Source organism: Ictalurus furcatus, chromosome 27 (genome assembly GCF_023375685.1).
Source record: "Ictalurus furcatus strain D&B chromosome 27, Billie_1.0, whole genome shotgun sequence".
Taxonomy (NCBI): domain Eukaryota; kingdom Metazoa; phylum Chordata; class Actinopteri; order Siluriformes; family Ictaluridae; genus Ictalurus; species Ictalurus furcatus.
In genome coordinates, this window is record NC_071281.1 from 17,224,920 (window position 1) to 17,249,955 (window position 25,036).

Here is a 25,036-nt window from a genome sequence, read left to right on the forward strand (position 1 = left end):
TGTTTTTGACCTTTTATTTTATTGAAATAAAAAAGTAGGTATAACTGAAAACAGGTGGTCTGGATCATACTAATAAAGCACTTGTTGAATACAGTGATTTCTGACTAAAGTTATGGCATGGATTTTGAAATTTAGATTCATTTGAGAGATGTTTTCATGAAAACATGTCAGTCACAAAATGAATTCGTCCATCAGAAACACCTCGAGTTCATCATGCAAACACAGTCTAGCACATAGTGCTTGGACCCCTTAATTGCTGCTTGAAGCTAGCTATATTGTTTTATTTGTTTTGCTGTTTATTTATTTTATCGTTCTATTCCGTCCATCCAGCGTTTTTTTCGTGAGATGAGAAAGGTTCATCCCGAGTAGGAATTTCGAGTCGAGGAGTCGTTTTCTTTACTTTTTCCCAGTACGAGTTAAGACCTTTAGTCGAATGCAGCATTAGTTTTATTCCATTCCTCAGTCTGTGGCTGTGATGCTTTCAAGAAGTCAGTATCAATGTCTCTGTGTCTCTCAGGTCATCATACGTCCACAGTGATGAGCTGCAGGTTTGATGCTCAGAGTCAGCACGTGGCCAGCGTCTCAGCGGACAGATCCATTAAATTATGGGACCTTTGCTCACACAAAACCACTCTGAGCATTAACAAGTACTGGCATCGTTCTACATTTTGACTGCACAACTTCCATACCATCTTTAACGTGAATTCATTTTGTGAGAGACAGAGACATAGAGACTTGTCTCTCTGTCTATCACGAAATGAATTTGTCCATCAGAAACATCACGAGTTCATCATGGAAACAAATGAACTCAGTCTAGCACGTAGTGCTTGGACCCCTTAATTGCTATATTGTTTTATTTGGCGTATTGTTTTTTTTTAATCTCTCGTATCTTTCTGGGTTTTTTGTTTTTTTTTTTTTACCTATAGTGCCCATACAAACGTCATCTCCAGCTGCTGCTTTACACAAAATGGCCGTTACTTGTGCACAGCATCGTGGGACCGTACGCTACAGCTGTGGGATGTGCAAACAGGTTCGTTCCGTACCAGAGGAGCAGAGCAGCTCAGCAAAGGCCACGATGGAAGCGTCAGCTCCTGTGCCTTCTCCAGTGATGGTATTGAGAGTTTTCTTAAAATCCATCTATTACCTTTCTCGATCAAGGATGTCCAACTATCTGTTCAAATATGGCCATAAGTAAATTGTTCCAATATATTATGCTCTGATATATTAACCAGACTCTCTATCAGTTGTTAACAGTTTTTTATTTTTATTTTTATTACAGATAACACACAATCATTTCTATAGGATTAATGATGTCTGTAATTTGAAAGCAAATCTGGCGTAAATGAGATGCAGTGGTACCTTTGCTTGCCTCTAATGAGAAAAATGATGTGCTCTCCAGCCTCTGTTCTTGTGTCAGGAGCGTACGACAGGACTGTTGCATTGTGGGATGTGAGGGGACTGTACAGAACTCTGGTGCTGAAGGTAACTGCATTTGAGCTTACAGAGAGAGATGAAATAGTTTTTCCACCTGCTAAAAAGTCCAAGCAGTTCTAACATGAACAGTTTACAGGATCGTTCTTGTCATTTTTAAGGAAAATAATTTGTTTGCATTTTTAAACTCAGGGTCACCTGGACTGGGTGACAGACGTGGACATGAGTGCTGATAAGAACTGGGTGGTCTCTTCCTCAAAGGTGAGACATTCATGATCATTAAAAAGAGTCAGCTACGTTACCGATTGAGAGAAAGTCTGATAAATAATGGTTAATTATGGAGCATACAATACATACTACTTATGTGGGAAAAGTGACACAACACAACAAAAAAAGAGGATCAAGGAAACAAAAATAGTGTCCAAGCGTTCATGCTTTGGAGCTTGCCTAGGATCTTGTGAAGTACTCCAGATGGTTAGATGGCTATCTCAACTAGATAATGATCTACATCCAAATCAACAGAGACATAGTTATAGGGGGGTAAAATTGCAGTGACAATCTTAGCCTCTGGATTTCTACTCAATGGCTGCAAAAAGTTTGAGAAGCCCTGTATTAGAGAACTGTGAGGAGATTACACCATATATACTCTGAACTGTGGTGTGTTTGTAGGATTGTACAGTGCGTCTGTGGAACATTGAGCAGCATGAGAGCATTCCTGCAGTCAGAGAGAGCAGGAGAGCACATGGACATGAACCTCATATCCTTCAGGTACAGCCTCAGAAATGCTCCAGTCGTTGGTTCCCAACGACCAATCACTGATCACTGCTAATTCCAATGACCAATCACTCATCACCACTGATCCCATTGACAAATCACCAATCACCATGGTTCCCATTGACCAATCACTGATCACCATGCGTCCTAATGACCAATCACTGATCACCGCTGATTCCAATGACCAATAACTGATCATCATGGTTCCCAATGACCAATCACTGATCACCGTGTGACCTAGCGACCAATCACTGATCACCATGCATCCCAAAGACCAATCACTGATCACCATTTTTCCCAACGACCAATCACCAATCACAGCTGATCCCATTGTCCAGTCACTGATCATAGTTGTTTCCCAATGACTAATCACTGATCACCACTGATTCCAATGACCAGTAACTGATCACTGCTGTTCCCAACGACCAATCAAATTGATAACCATTGTTCCCGACAACCAATCACTGATCACTATTGTTTATCCACCTGCACACTTCTTTGTTCTTAAATTTGAACCTCTCTTCTTGGCGATATTTAGTGTTATTCAATCCGTAACCATTTTCTTCGTCTCTATTTCCAGACTGCTCACTACCATGTGGCTAAAATAATCGTTTTTACCTGTAGCGTCTGCCTTTAAACCAGCTCTGCAACTCTGATCAACTAAAATGTTTGTTGTTGTTTTTTTTTTTTAGTGTGAGGAATGTGGAAAGGTGTTTTCACTTCCTTGCTTGGAGAAAGTTAACTTCATCACCAAGTGTGTGTTCTGTCGACTGAAGACTCCACACAGATCTCTACCAGCGCCTCCGCCTCTTTAGCATCGAGGAAGCTAATCAAGCTAATGTAGCTAATAAAGCCAACATAGCTAGAGAAAGACCTTCGTGAACTGTCAAATCGAATTAATGACGATATAAAGCCTTATAAGCATATTTAATATATCGCTTGACTGTTAAATAACGAGTTAAACGGTGTAATGAAACATATTTGAGCTCTAATATAGTGCCTCGCACTCAGCGGCGCCGTGGCTTAGTTGGTTAAAGCGCCTGTCTAGTAAACAGGAGATCCTGGGTTCGAATCCCAGCGGTGCCTTTTGTATTTCTATTAAATCGCCAAAGTTTCTCCAATGTAATATTTTCACAAGGAATAAACGAACATTTATGGGATTTGCATGAATGAAAGTGTGTTTTATCATTCACAAGACTCCAAAATTGTGTATTATAGCCTATAAAACAATCTACAAGTCATTCTTCTGAAACAAGGTTGTATTTATTTACTGCAACAGCTAAATACTTTTCTTTATAGACTACATATTAAAATATAGGCTATATCAGCAGAAATAGAACAGATATAGTTCTAAAAATAGTCCATGATTTTGTCCTTTAATTTAAAAAAGTGTAAGAACAAAAAGTTCAATATACTTTATTAAGTATTATTTTAATACATTTTTTATTAAGAGGTATTAAAAAGTACGTTTCAATTACAATGTATTTTCTAACTGACTCATTCTATAGCACAAATTTTTCTCTTACCAGTTAAATCTTCAGTTAAATTCCAATTCAGTTATGTATGTACTATATTTAAAGTAGAAAATAAAACCCATACTAATCTTTTTTTTTCTATTATGCAAAAATACCTTGCGATTCTATATTTTATTATGTATTTTGTTTCCTACCTTTGTATTTAATGGATTTTTTAAACTGACTGCGTTGTTTGTTGGAACGCTAACTTAAGAGTTCGATCCACCTTTTGTACTTTTTATCCTGTATAAACTGGGATGAAACGGTAAATCTAAATCTTTGCATAAAGACAGTCTGTCTAAAGACTTGAGAAGAATTAAGCATGGATGCTCTTTAACTTTTGTGCCCTGTGATGGATTGGCACCCTGTCCAGGGTGTACCCCGCCTTGTGCCCGATTCCTCCTGGGATAGGCTCCAGGAGGTTAAGCGGTTGAAGATGGATGGATGGATGGATGGATGGATGCTCTTTAACTTTCATTGATGTATACTGTATTTTAACTAGGTATGTGTACTAGTAATGAATGTATTTGATTATCTGATGAGTAAGGAATAAGACATGACATGGGAGTGCTGTTATGGGAAAATAATCTGTGACAGGGTGGTATGATATGTGACATGAAGCGCTGTTGATTGTTTAGTGGATGAACTACATAATCAAAGGTTAACAATAAACCAGGTAAAACGGTGATGTTATTTAACAAAGCAAACATAATCACCGCTATTCTGAAATTGAAGGAGAGAAGACATTTACTGAACATTTATGGAAGGAGTCTCCAGTGTCAGCGCTTCACAGCAGCCAGAGGTAAAGCTGTAATTAAGTTACAGGATTTTCTCGGTAACATCTAACAAGATGTGCGTTTTTTTTTTTTTTACTCCATGAAAGAGAAAGAAGTAAAAAGGCTGGTAAGGGAATATAACGTATATTATCAAGGACACTTCCCACCCCCACCTTAGGATTAGACTGTTTGTACATCTCCCATCAGGAAAACAACAGAAATCTACATCATCACCCAAAAAAAACTCATGAACAGCTTTTCCCCTTCAGCTGCACTAATACTGAACTCATCTTCTAAGCTTTAACTGCCAGCCTCCACCTAATAACCCAACATCAGCATTAGACAGCATACTATACTATACTGTACTATACATTGCTATTATCTGCAAATATTTGCAAGTACTTGCACTTTACTACAATTATCTGTCATACTACAATGAATTATATCAGATTGTTATTTGTACATTATAACTATTTGCACATATTGCATGCATCATGCTGTTTACCTCTACCTGTACACTGTTTATCTCAACTATTACAGCATTGCACTATAATTCTTATTTGTTTCATTTAACTTAATTGCTATTTGCATTACTGGTATGCATCATACTGTTTACCTTGACCTGTACACTGTTCTTAATCTGATCTTAATTTATTGTACCATAACCTTGCTATTTTCATTACTGGTTGGATGCTAACTGCATTTCATTGCCTCTGTACTCGTACTCTGACAATAACAATAAAGTTGAACCTAATCTAACCTAATCTAATCAAACCTAACCTAATTTAACCTAACCTAACCTAATCCAACCTAACCTAACCTAATGTAACCTAATCTAACTTAATTTAACCTAATCTAACCTAATTTAACCTAACCTAATCCAACCTAATCCAACCTAACCTAACCTAACCTAACCTAATCTAACCTAATCTAACTTAATTTAACCTAACCTAATCCAACCTAACCTAACCTAATCTAACTTAATTTAACCTAACCTAACCTAATTGAACCTAACCTAACCTAACCTTAATGCAACCTAACCTAACCTAATGTAACCTAATTTAACTTAATTTAACCTAACCTAACCTAACCTAATCCAACCTAACCTAAAGTAACCTAATCTAACCAAATTTAACCTAATCTAACCAAATTTAACCTACCCTAACCTAACCTAATCTAACCTAATTTAACCTAACCTAATCCAACCAAATTTAACCTAATCTAACCTAACCTAATCTAACCAAATTTAACATAATCTAATCCAATGTAATCTAATATAATCTGATCTAACCTAACACACAAACTGCAGAGTAACAAGTTATTTAGTGTTAATGCTGTAGCACTTGCACTTTATTTACAGTAGGTAACTGTGCTGGTGTGTGTACTGTATATATTGTGCGTATGTTGTTGCGGTAGAAATCCCTCCGGCCTTCAGGGGGCGCCCTTTCACTCATAAACTGACCTGCAGTCGGAGAGGCTTCTTTAAACGAGATGGAAAACCGTGCAAACAGCTTGGCCGTGTGTTCGGGAACGAATCGGGAAACAATGGAGCGTTTCATCCAGGTGACAGTTTTTAGCGTTTTAATTACGATGCGTAATTGGGGAAAGCGCGAGCTGAGAGAGGAATCACAGCTCAGATATGCAGCTCTGCAACCAGCCAGACACTGATTGTTGTGTGTGTTTTGTTTTGTTCCTTTCTTGCAGGCTTGCATACTTAAATACAGCGCATCAGATTCTTTCTTTCATGCATTTGAGTCTTAATTGGACTAAAAACGTCCTGGTCTGAGTTCGGACTCAGTGCATGAAGACAAGAGGAGAGACTCGGAGCAATGGCTTGCATCACTGTAACGCTGCTGCGCGCGAGCTGATTGGCGACAGAACCGCGGATGAAGGTGAGCAAGAAGAGGAAAAAAAAAAATGAGGGGAGATTATAAATTCACGCTCAGGTGAAGAGAAGTTTGGAATAAACATGCAAAAGATTGGACTTTTTTTTTTTTTTTTTTTTTTTTTTTTTTTTTTTTTTTAATGTTTTTAATCCGACTCAGTGTTACAGCTGCTGCTACTTGGTGTCTGAGTCCTCTCGCGAATGGAGGTGTCAAATAAACAGATCTGGCTTGTCTAATCCGATCTGTTGATTAAACATACCGCCAGATGTGGAAGCAAACATCTGCAATGTGAGCCATGGAATCACCTGCGCTTCCCACATGATGCCGAAGGTCGGAGGGATGAAGCTTTTCTTAATGAAGTGCTTGTTATTCCTGCGCTGGGCATGGCTTTGTTTGGGTGAGTATGGCTTTAAATCCAATCCGGTTTCTTTCAGTGGCACAATAAACCGGATTTTACAGACGCCCAGGTCTTGAGCTCTAGTGAGCACATCAGAGGTGACACTGGTTTAGTGTCTTTAAAAATGGATGCTGAAGAAACCTTGAGAGGAACTAAACATGAACGGAGCCGACCTTAGGGTGACTTTTGGTGATCATACAGAAGATGCGGAGTGAATGTGAGCATGGTGTGAACGGGAGTTTAATACGGATCTGTGAATGCCAAGCCTGGGTTTCCAACCCTCTTCTTGCAGGACCTGATTTCATTTTTTTTTCCGCACAGATTTAGATTTTTAACTTTAATTTTTTTGTTTACAAATAAAAGTATCATTTTTGTAATTAAAAAATTATAAAAAAAATAAAATGAATATGTTTGTAGCCTTATAAATCATTGAACAGTTTTTAAACATGCGACCCTACTGTATCGTTCGTGAGAAAACATGTACACGACGATACATATCGTCTATCATAGAAATGCACTTGTAGGCAAATAGGATATTTTTGTCATATCTCTCATCCCTGTCATACACACACATGTTTTTACACACTCATTCACACTTAGGGACACTTTATTTTAGCCCTTCCATCTTCTTGGCATGTTTTTGGGAGGTCTGAGGAACCCGGAAAACATGTGAAACTCCACACAGACAGTACCTCGGGCTCGAGGACCCTGGAGCTGGAAGGGCTGATGATTAGCTGATTAATTGATTCGGGTGTGTTGGGACCAGGGGAAAGTGCTACAACGATCAGGACAGTGGGGTTTTCCAGGACCGGGGTTTCAAAACCTGCACACTGCTCTGCCAGCTGAAGCGACATTAAAGTCTGAAGCCTGATGACGGGTGGAAGAAGCCCCTGGTTGGACAAAACAGTGGTTCGATGCTAAAAAAAAAATGAATATGAACTAAAATGAAATAAAAACGGAATTCGTTAGACAAGTGATAGTTCGTTAGTTGGTTAGCAAGATAAACCGCACATCTTTTGATTAAAAAGTTATGCTGTTATGTCATAATTAATTCGATTCGATGAAGTTCGTGAACTATGGCTAACATGAGCTAACAGTAGCGAAGGCAGTTAAGTTAGCTACAGGATAAGGTTACTATGATGAAGTTTTGGCTGCAAGGTAAGTAAGATTTAAAAAGCATTGTTGTTTAACAAGAAAAACATTTAACATTGCTCCGATGAGGTTTTCTGTAAGGAGATATTTATTTAAAATATTTTGGAAGGAGTCTCCAGTATCAGCGCTGTTTAAGAGTCCGAGGTAAAGCTGTCTTTTTTTTCAATTTTTTTTTTTTTTCTCCCCCCAGGACAGCGGAGTTTACGCTTTTAGGTTTCTTAGTTACGTGACCAGGTGTTGTGTGGTTTTTTTTTTTTTTTTTTTTTTTTCCCCAGGACAGCGGAGTTTACGCTTTTAGGTTTCTTAGTTACGTGACCAGGTGTTGTGTGTTTATTTTTTTTTTATTTTTATTTTTTTTGTCTTCTCAGCTTCAAGAGAGCTACTGCTGCTATAAACAGGATTTGGCGGAGCGTTTTTGTGGTCGTCGCGGCCAAAACCCGCTCGATTTCACTGCGGCTTGTTTCAAAATTCGCGATGCGACTTGTGGAGATTTTTTTTGTGCTTTTTTTTTTTTTTTTTTTTTTTGGAGAAAACTTCTTGGGTTGGTGAAACAGTTTCGCACGGTCTTTCGCAGTGATGTTTGTTAGTAAATGAGGCCTTTTAGCTGTACTCATATTAGACACACGTGAATTGAAGAGGGCTTTGGCTAAATGCGCGTTGTGATGACGTCACACGACACGTCTCGGCCCGAATCGGCGGAAAATCCATCTATCCATCCATTTTCTATACCGCTTATCCTACAGGGTCACGGGGAACCTGGAGCCTATCCCAGGGAGCATCGGGCATGAGGCATGGTACATTCTGAACGGGGTGCCGATCTATCGCAGGGCACACACACATTCACACACCTATTCATACACTACGAACACTTTGGACACGCCAATCAACCTACCATGCATGTGTTTGGACTGGGGGAGGTACCCGGAGGAAACCCCCACAGCACGGGGAGAACATGCAAACGCCGCACACACAGGGCAGTGACGGGCTAGCTTGTCTTGCAGATGTTCGTCAACATTAAATGTAACTCTAAACTGATTAAAAAGTACGATGTGTTTTGAAATAAAAAAAAAAAAATTAGCTATACCAAAGTGCTGTGGTATAAGAGGAATAAAGAATTTTAGGATGTGCAGTTACTGGAAAATGATCAACTTCGGTGTGATAACAGTAACTCTAACAGTGATTTTTAGGATTATTTGTCTATAACAGCAAATCCTAAAGTGTTTTATTCCTTACTTTAGCATAAGTTTTATACTCGAGTCTGTAGTGACGGTGATCTGTTGTGGCACGGAGGAAACCGAGCCTAGAATTCTTCGCTGCTCTTCTACGGGTTACATGAGACGCTGAGGTCAGTCAAGCACCCAAACAAACGCACGCCGGGGACCGTCGGAGGCCGCGATGTGGTCGCTTTAACGATCCTTGGAGTCTTGTATGAACCGATCATGTTCTGTTAAACATGTTTTTTAAAAAAAAAGCATGCAAACAGTGTGTACAGGTCTGTCTTTAAAAAATGGCAGCAGCACACCTGAGACTCTGACCAATAGACCCTTCTCACACACACACACACACACACACACACACACACAAAAGAGAGTGGATTTCTCCAAGTCTAGACATGCAGGCTCAGAAATGTCAGCATGCATCACTGCACATCTCTTTCTGACTGTATTTCAGGGTTAAGCCTTTTTATTTTCCACTAAATGTTTTTAAATGATTTTTTTTTTTTTTTAAAGTAAGAATTCCTCACTATTAATTACATTTCACCGAAAATGAAAGATTCTCGATTGCTCAGAAGATGTTGATTAGTTTTCTATAACAGCAGCTCTGACACTAGCGCAGATAGTGCGCACATCAAAGGTCTGGAACAGTCAGTGTCTTTTTTTTTTCTTTTCTTTTTTTTTTTTTTTGGGCTTAAATGTTGGTTTAAGGCTTGAATTGAAACAAGCCCACGATCCCGATGCCGTCCCCTGCGTCTGTGTGCCGGTGTCCGAGCCAAGTCACGCTCTCATCCGCGTCTGTTCATCTTTTCACACTGAGAGATATTGGTGTTACCTTCTTTCCTCAATTCAGCTTAGCTGTACACTGTTTTGGCGACTCGTGTCAAGTGTCTTAGAAGAGAGAGGAATAATTTAAAGATTAGGAGAGGGGGGAAAAAAAGCGTGCTGTGATAAGAAGCTCCTCCCACAAAAGCACTGAGTTTCGGCGTTTAATTGGTCAGATAATTTGGATGAATTTGAGTTTTTATAAAAAAAGAAAAAAATGCAAATGCATAATATTTATAGTTATATTTTAGTCATTTAGTTATTATTAGTTTTAGCGTAAAACTTCTTTTCTCTCAAATTTTTTTCACTAACTTCTTTCAAATTCCCAAGTATTAAATCCTTAGTGGTTAGCACGTTTGCTTCGCACCTTTGAGATCGGGGGTTCGATTCCCTCCTCCGCCCTATGTACACGGAGTTTGTGTGTTCTCCCCGTGTTTCGGCGGTTTCCTCCAGGTACTCTGGTTTAATCCCCCAGTCCAAAGACGTGCGTCGTAGGCCGATTGGCATGTCTAAAACTGTCTGTAGTGTGTGAATGTGTGTGCGATTGTGCCCTGCGATGGGTCGGCACCCTGTCCCGCCGGGATAGACTCCAGTCTCCCAGCGACCCTGTGTCGGATAAGCGGGATGGAAAAGGGATGGAAGTTATAAATGGTTTACTGAATAAGTCCACGTTGCCGTTACAGGCCATTACTACAGCCTTCACTTAGGTTTGTGTTTACAGACTAGACCACTCTAGCACTGAAGATGAATTGTTCTCTGGACTTTCAGGTCATGAATTGTTAGAGTTTTCTTCTGTCAAATGGCTAAATGTAAACACTAATGCCATTGCTGAGTGTGTGAATTTACTGCTGTATGGGGGTGTGTGTGTGTTATTGTGATTTGTAATGCCACACAGATGAGACGCCGCCGCCGCCTTCTTCGTCTAGCGTGTAAACTTCTGTAATAACCTTTTGAAAAGTGATGTCCTCTTACCTTGTGTGTATCAGCTGCTTGTGGTGGGACGGTGGAGCTGCACACGGAGAGAAGAGGAGTGATCTACAGTCCATCCTGGCCTCTGAACTATCCTGCCGGAGTCAATTGCTCCTGGAACATCCAGGGGAACCGTGGCGAGGTCATCACTATAAGGTAGCTCACACATTCACTGTTCTTTACAGCCAGCGCTGGCAAACTTGTTAGCACTCTTCATATAAACGAGCAAAAAAAATCTGAAATAAAAATGAATACCACGAGCAGTTAGTACTAACTGTGTGTGTGGGGGGGGGGGATGTCCAAACTGGTGTACTAACAGGATGTACTGTCTGGAGGACTGGGTCTTCTTTTGCGTGTTAGCTACAATGAGAACACAGTCTAGTTAAAGATACAAAATAGAGGGCGGAGCAAATGAATACGCCCGGAGGGCATGTATGAAATTCGCTAAAGCCTTCTTGTCGGACGTGAAGCCAAAATTAAACCGTTAATTAAGTGTAAATAAAGAAAACGCTTGCGCAGTTACTCTTTGAAATCATAATGAGTCTTTATTGGTCACATATACAGTAGAGCACAGTGAAATTGTTTTCTTCAGGAAGTTGGGGTCAGAGCGCAGGGTCGGCCATGATACAGCGCCCCCTGGAGCAGAGAGGGTTAAGGGCCTCGCTCAAGGGCCCGACAGTGGCAGCTTGGCAGTGCTGGGGCTTGAACCCCCGACCTTCCGATCAGTAACACAGAGCCTTAACCGCCAAACCACCCCTGCCAAATCATGTGAAACATATCCACTAATCTATCCCCATGAACATGCAAATGAGAAATCTCAAGGCTGGAGACCCCTGCTTTACCCCGGACGATGAAATAAATTCTCATTTCTCTGTTTTTGTTTAGTGTAACCCTTCCAAACAGTGTAAAGTGAGGATTTATAGGCTGTTAAAAGCTCTGCTGCATCACTGAACAGTGTTTTTATCGGGGAGAGAGAGAGCAGAACGCCTGTGTGTATGCACTCAGCACTTCTCTGAGCTGTTTGATAGGATTACTGGCCTTTACTGCACTACAGACACATTTATTATACTCTCTCTCTCTCTCTCTCTCTCTCTCTCCCTCTCTCTCTCTCTCCCTCTCTCTCTCTCTCTCTCTCTCTCTCCCTCTCTCTCTCTCTCTCTCTCTCTCTCTCCCTCTCTCTCTCTCTCTCTCTCTCTCTCACACTGAAACTCAATGCATCATAGACTCTTATGATCTGCTGTGCTACCCCTTTAATATTTATTAAAAATTCCCAAATAAAATCTAATACTGAACATCAAACTTCATCACCAAGCACTTCAAGTGCAATTATCATTTTCTTTAACAGTTATAACTGTTTTTTAAAAAAAAAAGATTTTAATGAATCAGATCTGAAACGATTGGCACTCTTCAATACAATGCGCAAAAACGACAACGTAAAATAAATCATTACACGCAACGAAGGTTTGAACAGTTCCATCTGAATTACAGTCAGATGTGAAATTATTGGCACCCTGGAAGATGACGGGCAAGGAAAAAGTGTTTCCTTTTAAAAATGGCTTTAAAAAAAAAAAAAAAGCTTCAAATGAATTCGCACTGAGAAAAAGATGCGTGTTTAATTTTCATCTAACATTTTATTTAAAATATTCCACATTTTAATTAACATTTTTTTTTTTTTTACAGTATTCTAAATAAGAGAACCTTTTAACATCAAATCAGAAAGATTTACTCTCTTACTCTGTTCATTAATCTCTTTAGCTGATGTCATGCTAGCGGTGGTGAAGTTTTTCAGTGTGTTTTCGATGCCGAACTGTCTCACACGTCTTTAAGATCTTCCAGGTTCAGGATTGTACTCCTAGGTCCTGCTTTTGCTGGATAAAACCAGAGTTTGAGGTGTTCTTGCTGCTCTAATTGCCTGCTCTGTGTTGCGCTGCAGCTTCCACAGTTTTGACGTGGAGGAGTCGGGGGGATGTCGGGGAGACTGGCTGCTGCTCGGCCCCACGTGGAAAGACGAGTACCGCGTATGCGGCTCGGCCCTGCCTCCTCCGTTCATCTCCTCCAGAGGTGCGGTGTGGCTCCACTTTCACTCGCAGACCAACAGCTCGGGACTGGCGCAAGGCTTCCGGCTCTCCTATATACGCAGTAAGTGACTGCACTGTACGAGTTCATGGGATCGGATTTAACCCAATCGAAACGTGTTCACTGCGGTTCCCTTAAGGGTTCCTTTGGCTAGTTAAACGTTGATGGTTTTATGGAAACACTCTTGTAGGGTTCTACAGGTCAACCCCCAAAACTTAAAGGTTTTAGATTGGATATTTTTCTTCAAAGGTTGTGGATCTGATGGCTGATGTAGTAGAACAAAAATGACTGAGAAGGAACGATACTAAAAAAACGTGAAACCTTTCTCTAAAATAAACGCAGACAACTCCATACTAAAGAAAAACTCAGTTTAAAAAGGTCGTTTAATTGTAATTGTAGTACCGCAAGTCAGTATTTTCCTTCAATCATTTTCATTTTATTCTTAAATCCTCTTCCACCTGTTTTAACCTGCAGTTAACCACAGTCCTGTGATTTCTCCAGTCAGAGGACTGTTTCCAAGACATCACATCCGTTACACAAAAACAATTTTACAAAACAATACTCTTACCTTGAAAATTTGTTTCCAAAAACATTCCATCTACGTAATATTCCTTCCATAATGCTGATTAACTTTTAACCTTACATTTAAAAACAAACGTATAGGAATGATTTCTTTACTCCTTGACCCCACCTTTTTATACATGTACACAAAGCCTAACCCTACCAGGATCTACTTTAGTTCCGTAGTTGACCAACTAACTCTTTCATCTTCTTGTACTCAGTAAGTGACGGTTCTCCGTTGTAGTGAGGCTGCAGGTGAGGTTTCCTTCTGATGACTCTTCCATGCAGATCATGTGCACCACCACCCACTCCTGTGTGTGCTAAACCTTCCTGCAGGTCCTTAGTGTCACACAGGGAATGTGCTTTGCCTTTGTGCCCAGAAAATGTTCGCAGTCTTCCAGATGTTCCCCTTTACTGCCATATTTTAATGATATTTTGGATATCATTAGGAGCCTGTGGTTGTTGAATATTGGTATAATGTTTGAAGAGTCCAAGAATTTGTTCTTGTCAGGCTGTGTGGCTTTTTGTCTTTTAAAAAAAAAAAAAAGTTTTATTTTATTATTTTCGCATTAAGGTGCAGTTTCATTATTAAACTCTTCTGAAAATTAATGAGCGTTATGTTTTCCTTAATTGATCTCTCTCTCGTATACTTCTGTCTCTCTGTCTGTGTGTGTGTGTGCGCGCGCAGGTCGTCTGGGAGAGAGCAGCTGTGAGAGTGATGAGTATCTGTGTGGTAATGGGAAGTGTGTGCCACGCTCCTGGCGCTGTAATGGCCTGGATGAATGTGGAGACAACACGGATGAGAGGAACTGTATTGGCCCTCCCACGCCTGCCCGGGCCAGTCTGTGCGCCCCTGGTACACTGGAGTGCAGCCTCGCTCAATCGACCCGCTGCCTGCCCTCAGCGCTCCGCTGTAACGGCGTCCACGACTGCCCCGACGGCTCCGACGAGGCTCGGTGTCCCGACATGGTGTGTGGAAAACGGCTAGCCAACTTCTACGGCATGTTCGCCTCGCCCGATTTCTTCCGGCCAAACCGCAGCACTGGCGCAGACCTCTACTGCACCTGGTTCCTGGACACGCAGGCTAGTTAACATAGACACCTCAAAATATACACGTTAGTTAAAAAAATCTATTCGATTTATCTTCATTTATTTATATTTATATATATATACACACACAGTGGTGCTTGAAAGTTTGTGAACCCTTTAGAATATTTCTGCATAAATATGACCTAAAACATCATCAGATTTTCACACAAGTCCTAAAGGTAGATAAAGAGAACCCAATTAAAAAATCGAACAAAAATATTATACTCGGTCATTTATTTATTGAGGGAAATGATCCAGTATTACATACCTGTGAGGGGTAAAAGTATGTGAAGCTTTGTTTTCAGTATGTGGTGTGACCCTCTTGTGCAGTAATAACTGCAGATAAACGTTTGGGGTAAGTGTTGATCAGTCCTGCACATCTGCTTGGAGGAGTTTTAGACGTTCCTCAGTACAGAACAGCTTCAGCTCTGGGATGTTGGTGGGTTTCCTCACATGACCTGCTTGTTTCAGGTTCTTCCTCAACATTTCTATTGGATTAAGGTCAGGATTTTGACTTGGCCGTTCCAAAACATTCACTTTACTCTTCTTTAACCGTTCTTTAGTAGAACGACTCGTGTGTTTAGGCTCGTTATCTTGTTGCATGACCCACTTTCTCTTCAGATTCAGTTCACGGGCAGATGTTCTGATATTTTCCTTTAGAACTCGCTGGTATCATTCAGAGTTCATTGTTCCATCAACGATGGCAAACTGTCCTGGCCCAGATCAGAACTGGCACAAATCACGATACTACCACCACCATGTTTCACAGATGGGATAAGGTTCTTATGCTGGAATGCAGTGTTTTCCTTTATAATGCTTGTCATTTAAACCAAAAATTGTATTTTGGTCTCAAAATATTGGAAAAACATTTTTCCAATAGCCTTCTGGCACGTTAGCAAACTCCAGTTGGGCAGCAATGTCCTTTTTGGAGAGCAGTGGCTTTTCCTTGCAACCTTGCCATGCACACTATTGCTGTTCAGTGTTCTCCTGATGGTGGACTCTTGAACATTAATGAAGTTGGTTGAAGTTGGTTAAAAGGTCTTACTCAGTAACACACTATGCCAAAATGCATCAGTCTGGGAAGGGTTATAAAGCTATTTCAAAGGCTCTGGGACTCCAAAGAACCACAGCGAGAGGCGTTATCTCCAAATGAAAAAACTCGGCACAGTAGTGAACCTTCCCAGAAGTGGCCGACCTTCCAAAATTCCTCCAAGAGCACAGCGACTACTCATCCAGCAAGTCAGAAAAGAGCCAAGGACAACACCAAAGGACCTGCAGGCCTCTCTTGCTTCAATAAAGGTCACTGTTCATGACTCCACTATCAGAAAGACACTGGGCAAAAATGTCCTCCATGGAAGAGTGATGAGGTGAAGACCACTGCAAACCCAGAAGAACATTAAGGCTCATCTGAATTTTGCCAAATGATGATCCTCAAACCTTTTGGGATAATGTTCTGTGGACTGATGAGTCGAAAGTGGAACTGTTTGGAAGACAGGGGTCCCGTTACATCTGGTGTAAACCAAACACAGAACTCCATAAAAAGAACATCATACCTACGGTCAAGCATGGTGGAGGCAGTGTGATGGTGTGGGGATGCTTTACTGCTTCAGGACCTGGGCAACTTGCAATAACTGAGAGAAACATGAATTCTGCTCTCTACCAGAAAAATCTAAAGGAGAATGTCCGGTCTTCAGTCCGTAAGTTGAAACTCAAGCGCAACTGGACTATACAGCAAGACAACGATCCAAAGCAGAGGACTAAGTCCCAGTCCTAGAAGTAAGTGAAAGACTGATCTCCAGTTATCGGAAGTGTTTGGTTGCAGTTGTTGCTGCAGTTATTGCTGTGGTACAACCAGATTTTAAGTTTAAGGGGGCAATTAGTTTTTCACATTGGTCATAGGTGTCCAATAAAAAAAAACTGAGTAAAAACCTGTTTACTCAGGTTGCATTTGTTTTATGTTTGAAGATCTAAAACTATTTCATATGAGATGTACACAAAAACAGAAGAAATCAGGATGGGGCAAATACTTTTTCACAGCAGTGTAACTTATGGGGTTTTTTAATATCATTATTTGCTATTGTCTTTAGAGCTGTCTATAAATAGTGTCCCAGTCACCTCTTTCAGTATTCCTTTAAATCAAAAACGTTCAAATCCTGACATTAACTCTTGTGTCCGCACGCACGCACACACACACACACACACACACACACGCTGTGTGCAGGACCCGAAGCCTCTGCTGCTGCGGTTAGACCTGCAGTTGGGAGCGGGCGATTCGGTGCGTGTGTATGACGGTCTTGGGGAACGAGCCGAGCGTCTGCTGCAGAGTCTCACACACCACAACAACCAGCATTCAGCCGTGTTGGAGTCCTCGCAGGGGCAGATGAGCATCCTGTACCACGCCAAACCGCACAGCCAGGGGCACGGCTTCAACGCCTCCTACCAGGTGAGAACCAGAGCCAGCTCCCTCTTTAACTGCAGCGATAACGGAGGGTATGAAGTAGGAAAAGTAAATGAAAAGCCATCAGAAATCTTTTTTTTTTTTTTTAGAAATACATAAATAAATCCTACTATTACAGAATTCATGGTTTTCCTTAGAGGGTGGTGGTGGGGATGGTGGTGGTGGTGGTGTTAGTTAAAATGTAGAAAAATGCATTTGTGTGTTATTTATTTATTTATTTATTTATTTATTTATTTTTAAGTTAAGGCCATTTTATTTTTGTTTTCATTGTTTTTTTCCCTCTGTTTTTCTGGCAGTCGATTACCAAACCTATGGTCAGGTCCGTAAGTATTTGGACAACGACCCAATTTTAGTAATTTTGCCTCTGTACACCACCACGATGGATTTGAAATGACGCGATCGAGACGTGATTGATGTGTAGACTCTCGGCTTTAATTCAAGGGGTTTAAGATAAATATTGTGTTTATGAATTACAGCCATTTTTTTTGCCGAGTACCAATAAAGTTTTGATGCGAGATTAATTTGTACCAGAATGATGGGAAGAGACGTGTATGGAGAAGGAAAGGAAGAGCTCATGATCCAAAGCATACCACCACATCATCTGTCAAACCTGGTGGAGGAGGTGTTACGGCATGGGGATGTAAGGCTGCTGATGGAACTGGACCACTGGTGTTTATTGATGATGTGACTGCTGATAGAAGCAACGGGATGAATTGTATAGCGCTAAACTTCTAAAGCAACCCAAGGGCTTCCTAAGGCAACGAAATTAAATGTTCTTAAATGTCCGATGACCTCAACTCAGTTGAGCTGCTTTTCACTTACTGAAGGCAAAAAGACCCACAAACAAACAGTAACTGAAGGCGGCTGCAGTAAAGGCCAGGCAAAGCATCTCACTGGAGGAAACTCAGCTTTTAGTGATGTCCATGGGTTCCAGACTTCAGGCAGTGACTGACTGCATTCCAGTATTCAAAATAATCTTTATGTTTATGATGTTGGTTAGTTTGTCCGGTTACTTTTGAGCTTGTGAAAACGGCTGGAAAGTCTACACTTCAATCACATCTCCATTTCTTCGTTTCAAATCCGTTGTGGTGTTGAATGAATAAGTCAATAGTGTGACTGTCCAAATACTTATGGACGTGACTGTATATATCACGATACACATGAGGTATTGTAAAAATGCCCTTGTGTATCGTGATGTATCTGATATCGCACACCCCTAAACGGAAACACCTTGCTCTCATTATCAACCAAAAACCTTCGCATAGGAACATGGGAAAATGGTCTTACCATTTTTCTCATTTTAGTAATGGTGATTTATTTTTATTTATTTATTCTTTTGGATTATTCGTATGACGTGCCCGTCAATGAACTTTGACCCTTCCTTCTCTGTCCTTCAGGTGAAAGGTTACTGTTTCCCGGGTGAGTTCCCGTGCGGTCCAGACGAGGGCTGTTACTCTCAGCATCAGCGCTGTGATGGTTACTGGCATTGCCCGAGTGGCCGAGACGAGGAAGGGTGTGCGCTGTGTGGCCCGGGTCAGTACCCGTGCCAGGGGGCCGGAGGTGCGTGTTACTCGGCTCACGAGCGCTGTGATAATCAGAAACAGTGCCCAGACGGCTCGGATGAGAAAAACTGCTTCTCCTGCCAGCCGGGAACGTTTCACTGCGCGACTAACCTGTGCATCCTGGAGACGTGGCGCTGTGACGGGCAGGAGGACTGTACTGACGGCAGTGACGAGCACGAGTGCCAGGCTGCAGTGCCACGCAAAGTGATCACGGCGGCGCTGATCGGCAGCCTGGCCTGCGGCTTGCTGCTCGTCATCGCCCTCGGCTGTGCTTTCAAACTCTACTCACTCAGAACCAGGGAGTACCGGTGAGGCGCCATCTGTTCAGCTCAGTCTCTCCGCAGTCGGGTTTCCAGTTATCAGTCTTCTGCACGTAGTAGTGTCGAATTTACGAGAATAATCGGATAATTGTTTAATCGGATAATCAATGACCTATGACCAATCAGAATTGAGAATTCAGTGACGGTGTGGTATAATATAAATAATTTTTAGTGACGGCCTGGAGATTTCAGTTTCAGTGACGTGCCTGTCTATCATTTCTAGATGATAAACACTTAGACGCCGGTCATGTGACACACCGGGTAATTCATCAAATTCTAGAAATAGATTTTACCGATATCTACATTTCATTAGTTTTATTAATAATATACTGTAATAAAATATTCTGTAGTTGCCGTTTCCAATACATAACTCGGATACAGTGTGCAGATGGTCTCTCTCTCTCTCTCTCGCTCTCTCTCGCTCTCTCTCTCGCTCTCTTTATATCATTACATCACTCTTCTTGCTTCCTACCCTCAGTTATTATCACCTCTCCTCTTTCATCATCCTTTATTTCTAGCTGATTCAATATGTGTCAGGAGAGAGCAGATACACACACACACACACACACACACACACACACACACACACACACACACACACACACACCTCTCTTAGCATCCACAATGATGACAAATGAAAGTAAGCATTAGTCAATAATTGCTGCAGCTGTTCAGATGATGAAGCATCACTGCTCTGAGTCAGGACTTACACTATTGATCAGAGAGGGAGAGGGAGAGGGGGCGGAGAGAGACACTGAGAAATAAAGTGGGGGAGCGAGAGAGAATTCACTGTATTTGGACATTGATATAAAGTCTTTACGTTCCATATGGGAATAGAAAGAAGAACACACAGTGCACTTTCCATTCAGTTGGTTATGGTCGTGAGAGCATTGTTGCTAGGCAACTGGTGAGAATATGGACACAGCATACACTAGCAAATGAGGCTAATCACTTGGCTAGCTAGCATCTAGATGTCATGATGGAAGTAATGAGACAAAACTATGTGGAAGCTCAACTTTTCTCTGTTCGGGAAGGAATGACAAATAAAAGACTCAAAAGTAATTAAACTGAGAATTATTACACTTGTCGTTAAGCAGCTGTGAGAATCAACAATCCATCACAAAGGCTTCATTGTGAACTAAAACTCCTGTGAGAGCTATGAAAAATATTGAATTCTGAAGTAATTAACACAAGATTGAGTCCTCTCATGAACATGATGACACACGACTTCATTTGAACGCAGCATTATTTATAAAGACCGGCCCTTTTTAACATGAATTCTTTTACTTTGTTACCGTCGGATCCAGATAACCTAAAAATACGCTCTGTAATTTGGGTAAGAGTTGTGAATATAAGCACATAAAGTTTCGTTATTGGGGGGGGGGGGGGGGGGGGATTTGCTTTTAGTAAGAGTTTTTTTTTTTTTTTTTTTAAATGGGCCATTTGGACTTGAACAGAACATCAGGCTCAGGAGGTTGTAGCAGTTCATTAGCTCATTTTTACATTAAAAAAAAAAAATCTCCGTGTATCTCCACAGAGCTTTTGAAACCCAGATGACTCAGATGGAGGCGGAGTTTGTTCAAAGAGAAGCCCCGCCCTCATATGGTCAGCTGATTGCTCAGGGTCTCATCCCACCTGTGGAGGATTTTCCTGCTTATAATCCTGCTCAGGTAAATAAATCTTACACAGTTACATGCATGTACATGTTTCTCTCTCTCACACACACACACACACACACACACACACACACACACACACACATTTTATTTATAATATATAATCTATAATCCAAGCTTCTAAAAGAAAAGATATTTCACCTAATTAAAGTGATCGGTCAGTGCTTAGTCAGTAAAACCGCAGAGGAGTAAGTAGCCTAATATAGATTCGTATTTTCTTTTACAGATTCGGGGAATTTTTTTGTCTTTCATATTCTTTAAAAAAGATCTTTCAGATATTGACGTTATGGCGCTACTATTTTAACGTCTTGGCTTAATTAAAGACAACATTTCTGATCGCTCTTGCGTTAATGTAATGTGTCCTTTTAAGTAACGCACCCAGACGTTTCCTCCGTCATCGTACTAGCGCTAAGAAAAACCATGGCAGACTTCACTGAGAGAGAGAGAGAGAGAGAGAGAGAGAGAGAGAGAACGTGGTGAAGGTCACAGTAACGGTGGAATATAACCGCCGTGTTGGCTCATTTAGCCTACAGCCGTCAGAGCTTTCTGCATGCAGTCGGCGCCAGACGGCTTTTATTAGCTCCGGACTCTGCAGGAGTGAAAATTCGCTCCTTACTGACTGATTTGCATGCGAGGAGATGAGGCAGAGACGGTCTCTATGGAAACGGAAGCTGTATCGGCAGTGGATTGACGGGTCCCGCTCAATGCACACGCCCGTTATTTTTCACTTGGCCATGAAAACACAGCGTGTGTGTCAGGAGTGTGACAGGACGCCGCTCGGAGATCGGCGTTAATATAAAGCGACTTCATGGACAGGAACGGTTCAGCCGAGTGTAGTAGCAGTCGTGTCAGTTTCTCTGTGAGAGCAGTGAGAAGATCTCTCTTGGCATAATTAGCGCTCTACAGCACTTCACATGGACTTCAAGTTCTCACCGAGACTCTTTCACTTGCCCAGACTTGTTTGATGTTTCTCTTCTGTTTTTTTTCTTCTTCTTTCCCTCATGGTACAGTACTAATAAGGCTTCATGTGCTACAGCTGGTGCTTGTTCATGTCCCCCTGTCGTTCTTAGAGCACCCTGAGGTTCACGCTCCTCCAGCTCTCTGTTACTACGTCCTGAATGAAGGCCATGCAGTTAGGATTAAAAAAGGCCACGCCCACAAGCAGCAACAGTGGCGATCGCTACACGCCCACCAGGAAAATAAAAGCTACAAGCGATACAAATGCCTCGACACTTATTAGCATGAATGTAGGGTTAGGATATGTCTCAAAAAAATAATAAAATATACATGTCTGCACTTGATTCGGTTCTGTTCATCTGTATAGATTCGCTTTATCGTGCTTGTGTGCGTATAACGTAAAACGTATTTGTTCGTGTGCACACTTTGCTTTCTCCGTCTGTTTCAGGCGTCCGTTCTGCACAGTCTCCGCTCGGCCATGCGGAGACAGATGAGGCGTCATTCTTCCCGACGAATGGCGTCGCGCCGCAGACTAGGTCGCCTTTGGAGTCGTCTGTTCCAGCGCGGGAGTCGACTGCGTGGTCATATCCTCCTCCTTACCCCACCAGGGCGGGGACACACTCCATCACAGACACACCCTCTGCCGTCTGGTCACTCGCACGTCAGCTCTCGGACTGGGAATAGCAGCCACTGTGCTGTAGAGGGGCAGAGCGGCGAGTGGGTGGACCTGCAGGCTCACGCCGAGGCTCTGTGCTTAGCCGAAGGCGGGTCGCCAGCGTCATCACCCACATCACCAGCCCTGCCCCGCTCCCCCTCGGACACACTGGAGGACGACGACGATGACGAGGACGACGACGAGAACGATGACGAAGATCGCGATCGAGCATCAGGTCTTAGGCCCAGAGATGAGAGCAGGTCACACGGAGCTCCACGTCGACCCTCACGTCTACCGTTTCAATCACGAGCATCCAGGAGGGTCGTCCAGGGACTGGCGGCGGAACTGGGAACCACGCCAGTCACACGCTACTCCGCACTGGGAATCTCTCCTCTGTCCACTTCTGAGTCTCTGACGTCATCCAGCAGCCAGAACGAGGAAGATATGAATTCACCGACACACACCGATCCCTGCTCAAACACTCACACTGATCCACACGCTGCCCTTAACACACACTCAGCAGTTGGAGATAAAAGCGTAACGCGAAACGGGACGCGAAGTGGACACACGAGCAGTGACGAAGACGAGGATGATGTTCTGTTCACGCGCTAAAGGGCCGCCTTCGTCCTCTTTTAAACTTTATACAACTTGAACAGAAATCCTGCTCATGGAGCGTGCAGAAAAGTTTAAGAATGTCTTCATGACATCATTTTTATTATATACGAAACTTCGTAGACTGAATCTGTTTATATTTTACACACAGAAATAACTGAAGGTGCAGACGTGAGGAGTCGAGAGTGTGCGCGGGAGTGGCCTGAATTACTTTAGGGGAGATGTGGGCGTGGTCAGAGTTTCCGCAGGAGCGTTTGGGCGTGGTCACAGTTTCTGCAGTAGCACGTTTCACTGGTAGGTGGGTGTGGTCAAAGTTTCTCTAGAATTGTGTGGGGGTGTACTAAGTGTTTCTGCAGGAACATGTGGGGGTGTGGTTACAGGTGGGTGGGGCCCAGTTCCTGAAGGAGTGTGGGTGTGGTCACAGTTTGTGCAGTAACATGTGGGGGCATGGTCAGTGTATCTGTAGGCGCATATGGGTGTGGTCATTGTTTTTGCAGGGGTGTTGGGGTGTGGTCACAGTTTCTACAAGGACATGTGGGTGTGGGCATTGTTTCTACAGGCACATATGGGTGTGGTCACAGATTGAGCAGGGACATGGGGATCTGGTTGGTGTTTCTGTACGAGCATATCGAGTTGGGCATTGTTTCTCCGGGGCCGTGTGGGCGTGGTCATTGTTTCTACAGGTGGGTGTGGTCACAGTTTCTTTAAGAGCATGTGGGCACGTAGTCGCAGTTTTTGCAGGGACATCTGCCTGTGGTTAGATGTTTTACAGGTGCTCTAGGACGGGATCAGAGTTTCTACAGAAGCATGTGGGAGTGGTCATAATTTCAGGTAGGCGTGCTTACCATTTCTGTCGTTTTTGCGGGTGGCTCAGGATTAAAACACACGGTCCTGTGCACATCTCTATTCCCTGGTGCGTCTCTTCCCAAACATGAACCTGAATGTGGGATGAACATGAGCACTAGTAAATCCTATTCATAATAATTGATTTCCTTCGTAAAATAAAGACCAGCGGACTGCTTGCTCTCGCGGCACGCCTTTATTCCCTGTAAGTCTTTACGAGTTTTAGGATTGAAATCCAGAATGTAATTTAAAGATGGATAAAGTGCATCAGCTGTGCTGGAAGTGATGTTTCGCTTCAGTTTTGGTGGTTAAACGTGGCCACTCATGGCCAGAATTGAAGTGTGTAAGGCTCCCGTTAGGGGAGCAGAGATCTCAGGGACGTGTGTGCTGGTTTCTGGAAGAATGTGTCGTTATATTTATATCCATGTTTGTTTCTGATCAGCATGTGGGGCTGAAATGTGCTGATTTGAGGATGTCGTTTTTTGTAAGCAGCAGTTCGAAATGGATAAAAAAAAAAAAGGAGCGAGATTATAGACCTGAGCGTGCACACACACACACACACACAAACACTACATGGTTTTATTAAGGTATTTTATCTAACACAAGCTGCTTGAGAGAAAAGGTGAAAGATTTTATGGACATTCTGTAAGTAACGCTATACATACATACAAACAGGTGACGAATTAAAGGAAAAATTCTGGCTCTGACTTGATCCCGGGTGGGGGGGGTATTTATTTTCTCACGATGGTTTGGCTCCTCTTGTCCCCTTAGGCTGAAGCATCACTGTACACAAACCAATACAAAGTCCTCGTTCGATGAAACTCCTGATGGGTGTGGCTTCTTCCTAGATGACTCCGCCCCTCATTCACAATGTACAAGGCTCACTTAATGGTATTTTAAGGATTAAAAGGATGTAATATCGCATGCTATGGCCGTCACACTCGCCACATCTCATCCCAGTAGAAAATTTTAGGAACCGACGTCTTAGATGGAGCTCTCCACCACCATCATCCAATCATCATCATACCAAGATGTTTTGGAAGAATGCTGATCATCGCTCCAGTACAGTTCCAGTGACTTGTAGAACTGATGCAGAGGAACATTGACGCTGTTCTAGTGGAGACTTTATGTTGGTTTTATTTCCTTTCATTTGTCACCCTTCTGTATATCATATACCTCTGGGATTTGATTTTATTCCACCAGGAGTGTGAAAGGTTAGGGCAATAAGGGACTGACTCTAAAATGTGAGAGGAACAATTCCATTTTATTTTTATTCGTATAGCGCTTTT

General features: G+C 42.2%; 2 protein-coding genes and 1 non-coding gene across 3 annotated transcripts in view; all 3 read left to right on the forward strand.

Moving 5' to 3' along the window:
- LOC128602730 (WD repeat-containing protein 88-like) overlaps positions 1-3,490 on the forward strand; it is a 7,682-nt gene extending 4,192 nt beyond the window's left edge. The window contains exons 6-11 of the mRNA XM_053616709.1: positions 518-647; positions 927-1,111; positions 1,400-1,482; positions 1,624-1,692; positions 2,101-2,199; positions 2,898-3,490. Of these exons, the coding sequence (XP_053472684.1) occupies positions 518-647; positions 927-1,111; positions 1,400-1,482; positions 1,624-1,692; positions 2,101-2,199; positions 2,898-3,020 (689 nt within the window). The 3' untranslated portion in view covers positions 3,021-3,490. The remainder of the gene's footprint in view (positions 1-517; positions 648-926; positions 1,112-1,399; positions 1,483-1,623; positions 1,693-2,100; positions 2,200-2,897) is intronic.
- Positions 3,218-3,291, forward strand: trnat-agu (transfer RNA threonine (anticodon AGU)). The gene has a single exon. It is a non-coding gene; the product is annotated as a tRNA-Thr (tRNA).
- A 2,289-nt stretch (positions 3,491-5,779) lies between the features above and the next one.
- lrp3 (low density lipoprotein receptor-related protein 3) lies at positions 5,780-24,244 on the forward strand. Its single transcript, XM_053616514.1, has 8 exons — positions 5,780-6,778; positions 10,956-11,094; positions 12,872-13,077; positions 14,264-14,658; positions 16,886-17,107; positions 18,520-18,992; positions 20,542-20,674; positions 22,086-24,244. Exons 1-8 carry the CDS (start codon positions 6,700-6,702, stop codon positions 22,902-22,904), a joined length of 2,466 nt encoding a protein of 821 aa, XP_053472489.1. The 5' UTR covers positions 5,780-6,699; the 3' UTR covers positions 22,905-24,244.
- Positions 24,245-25,036: the final 792 nt, after the last annotated feature.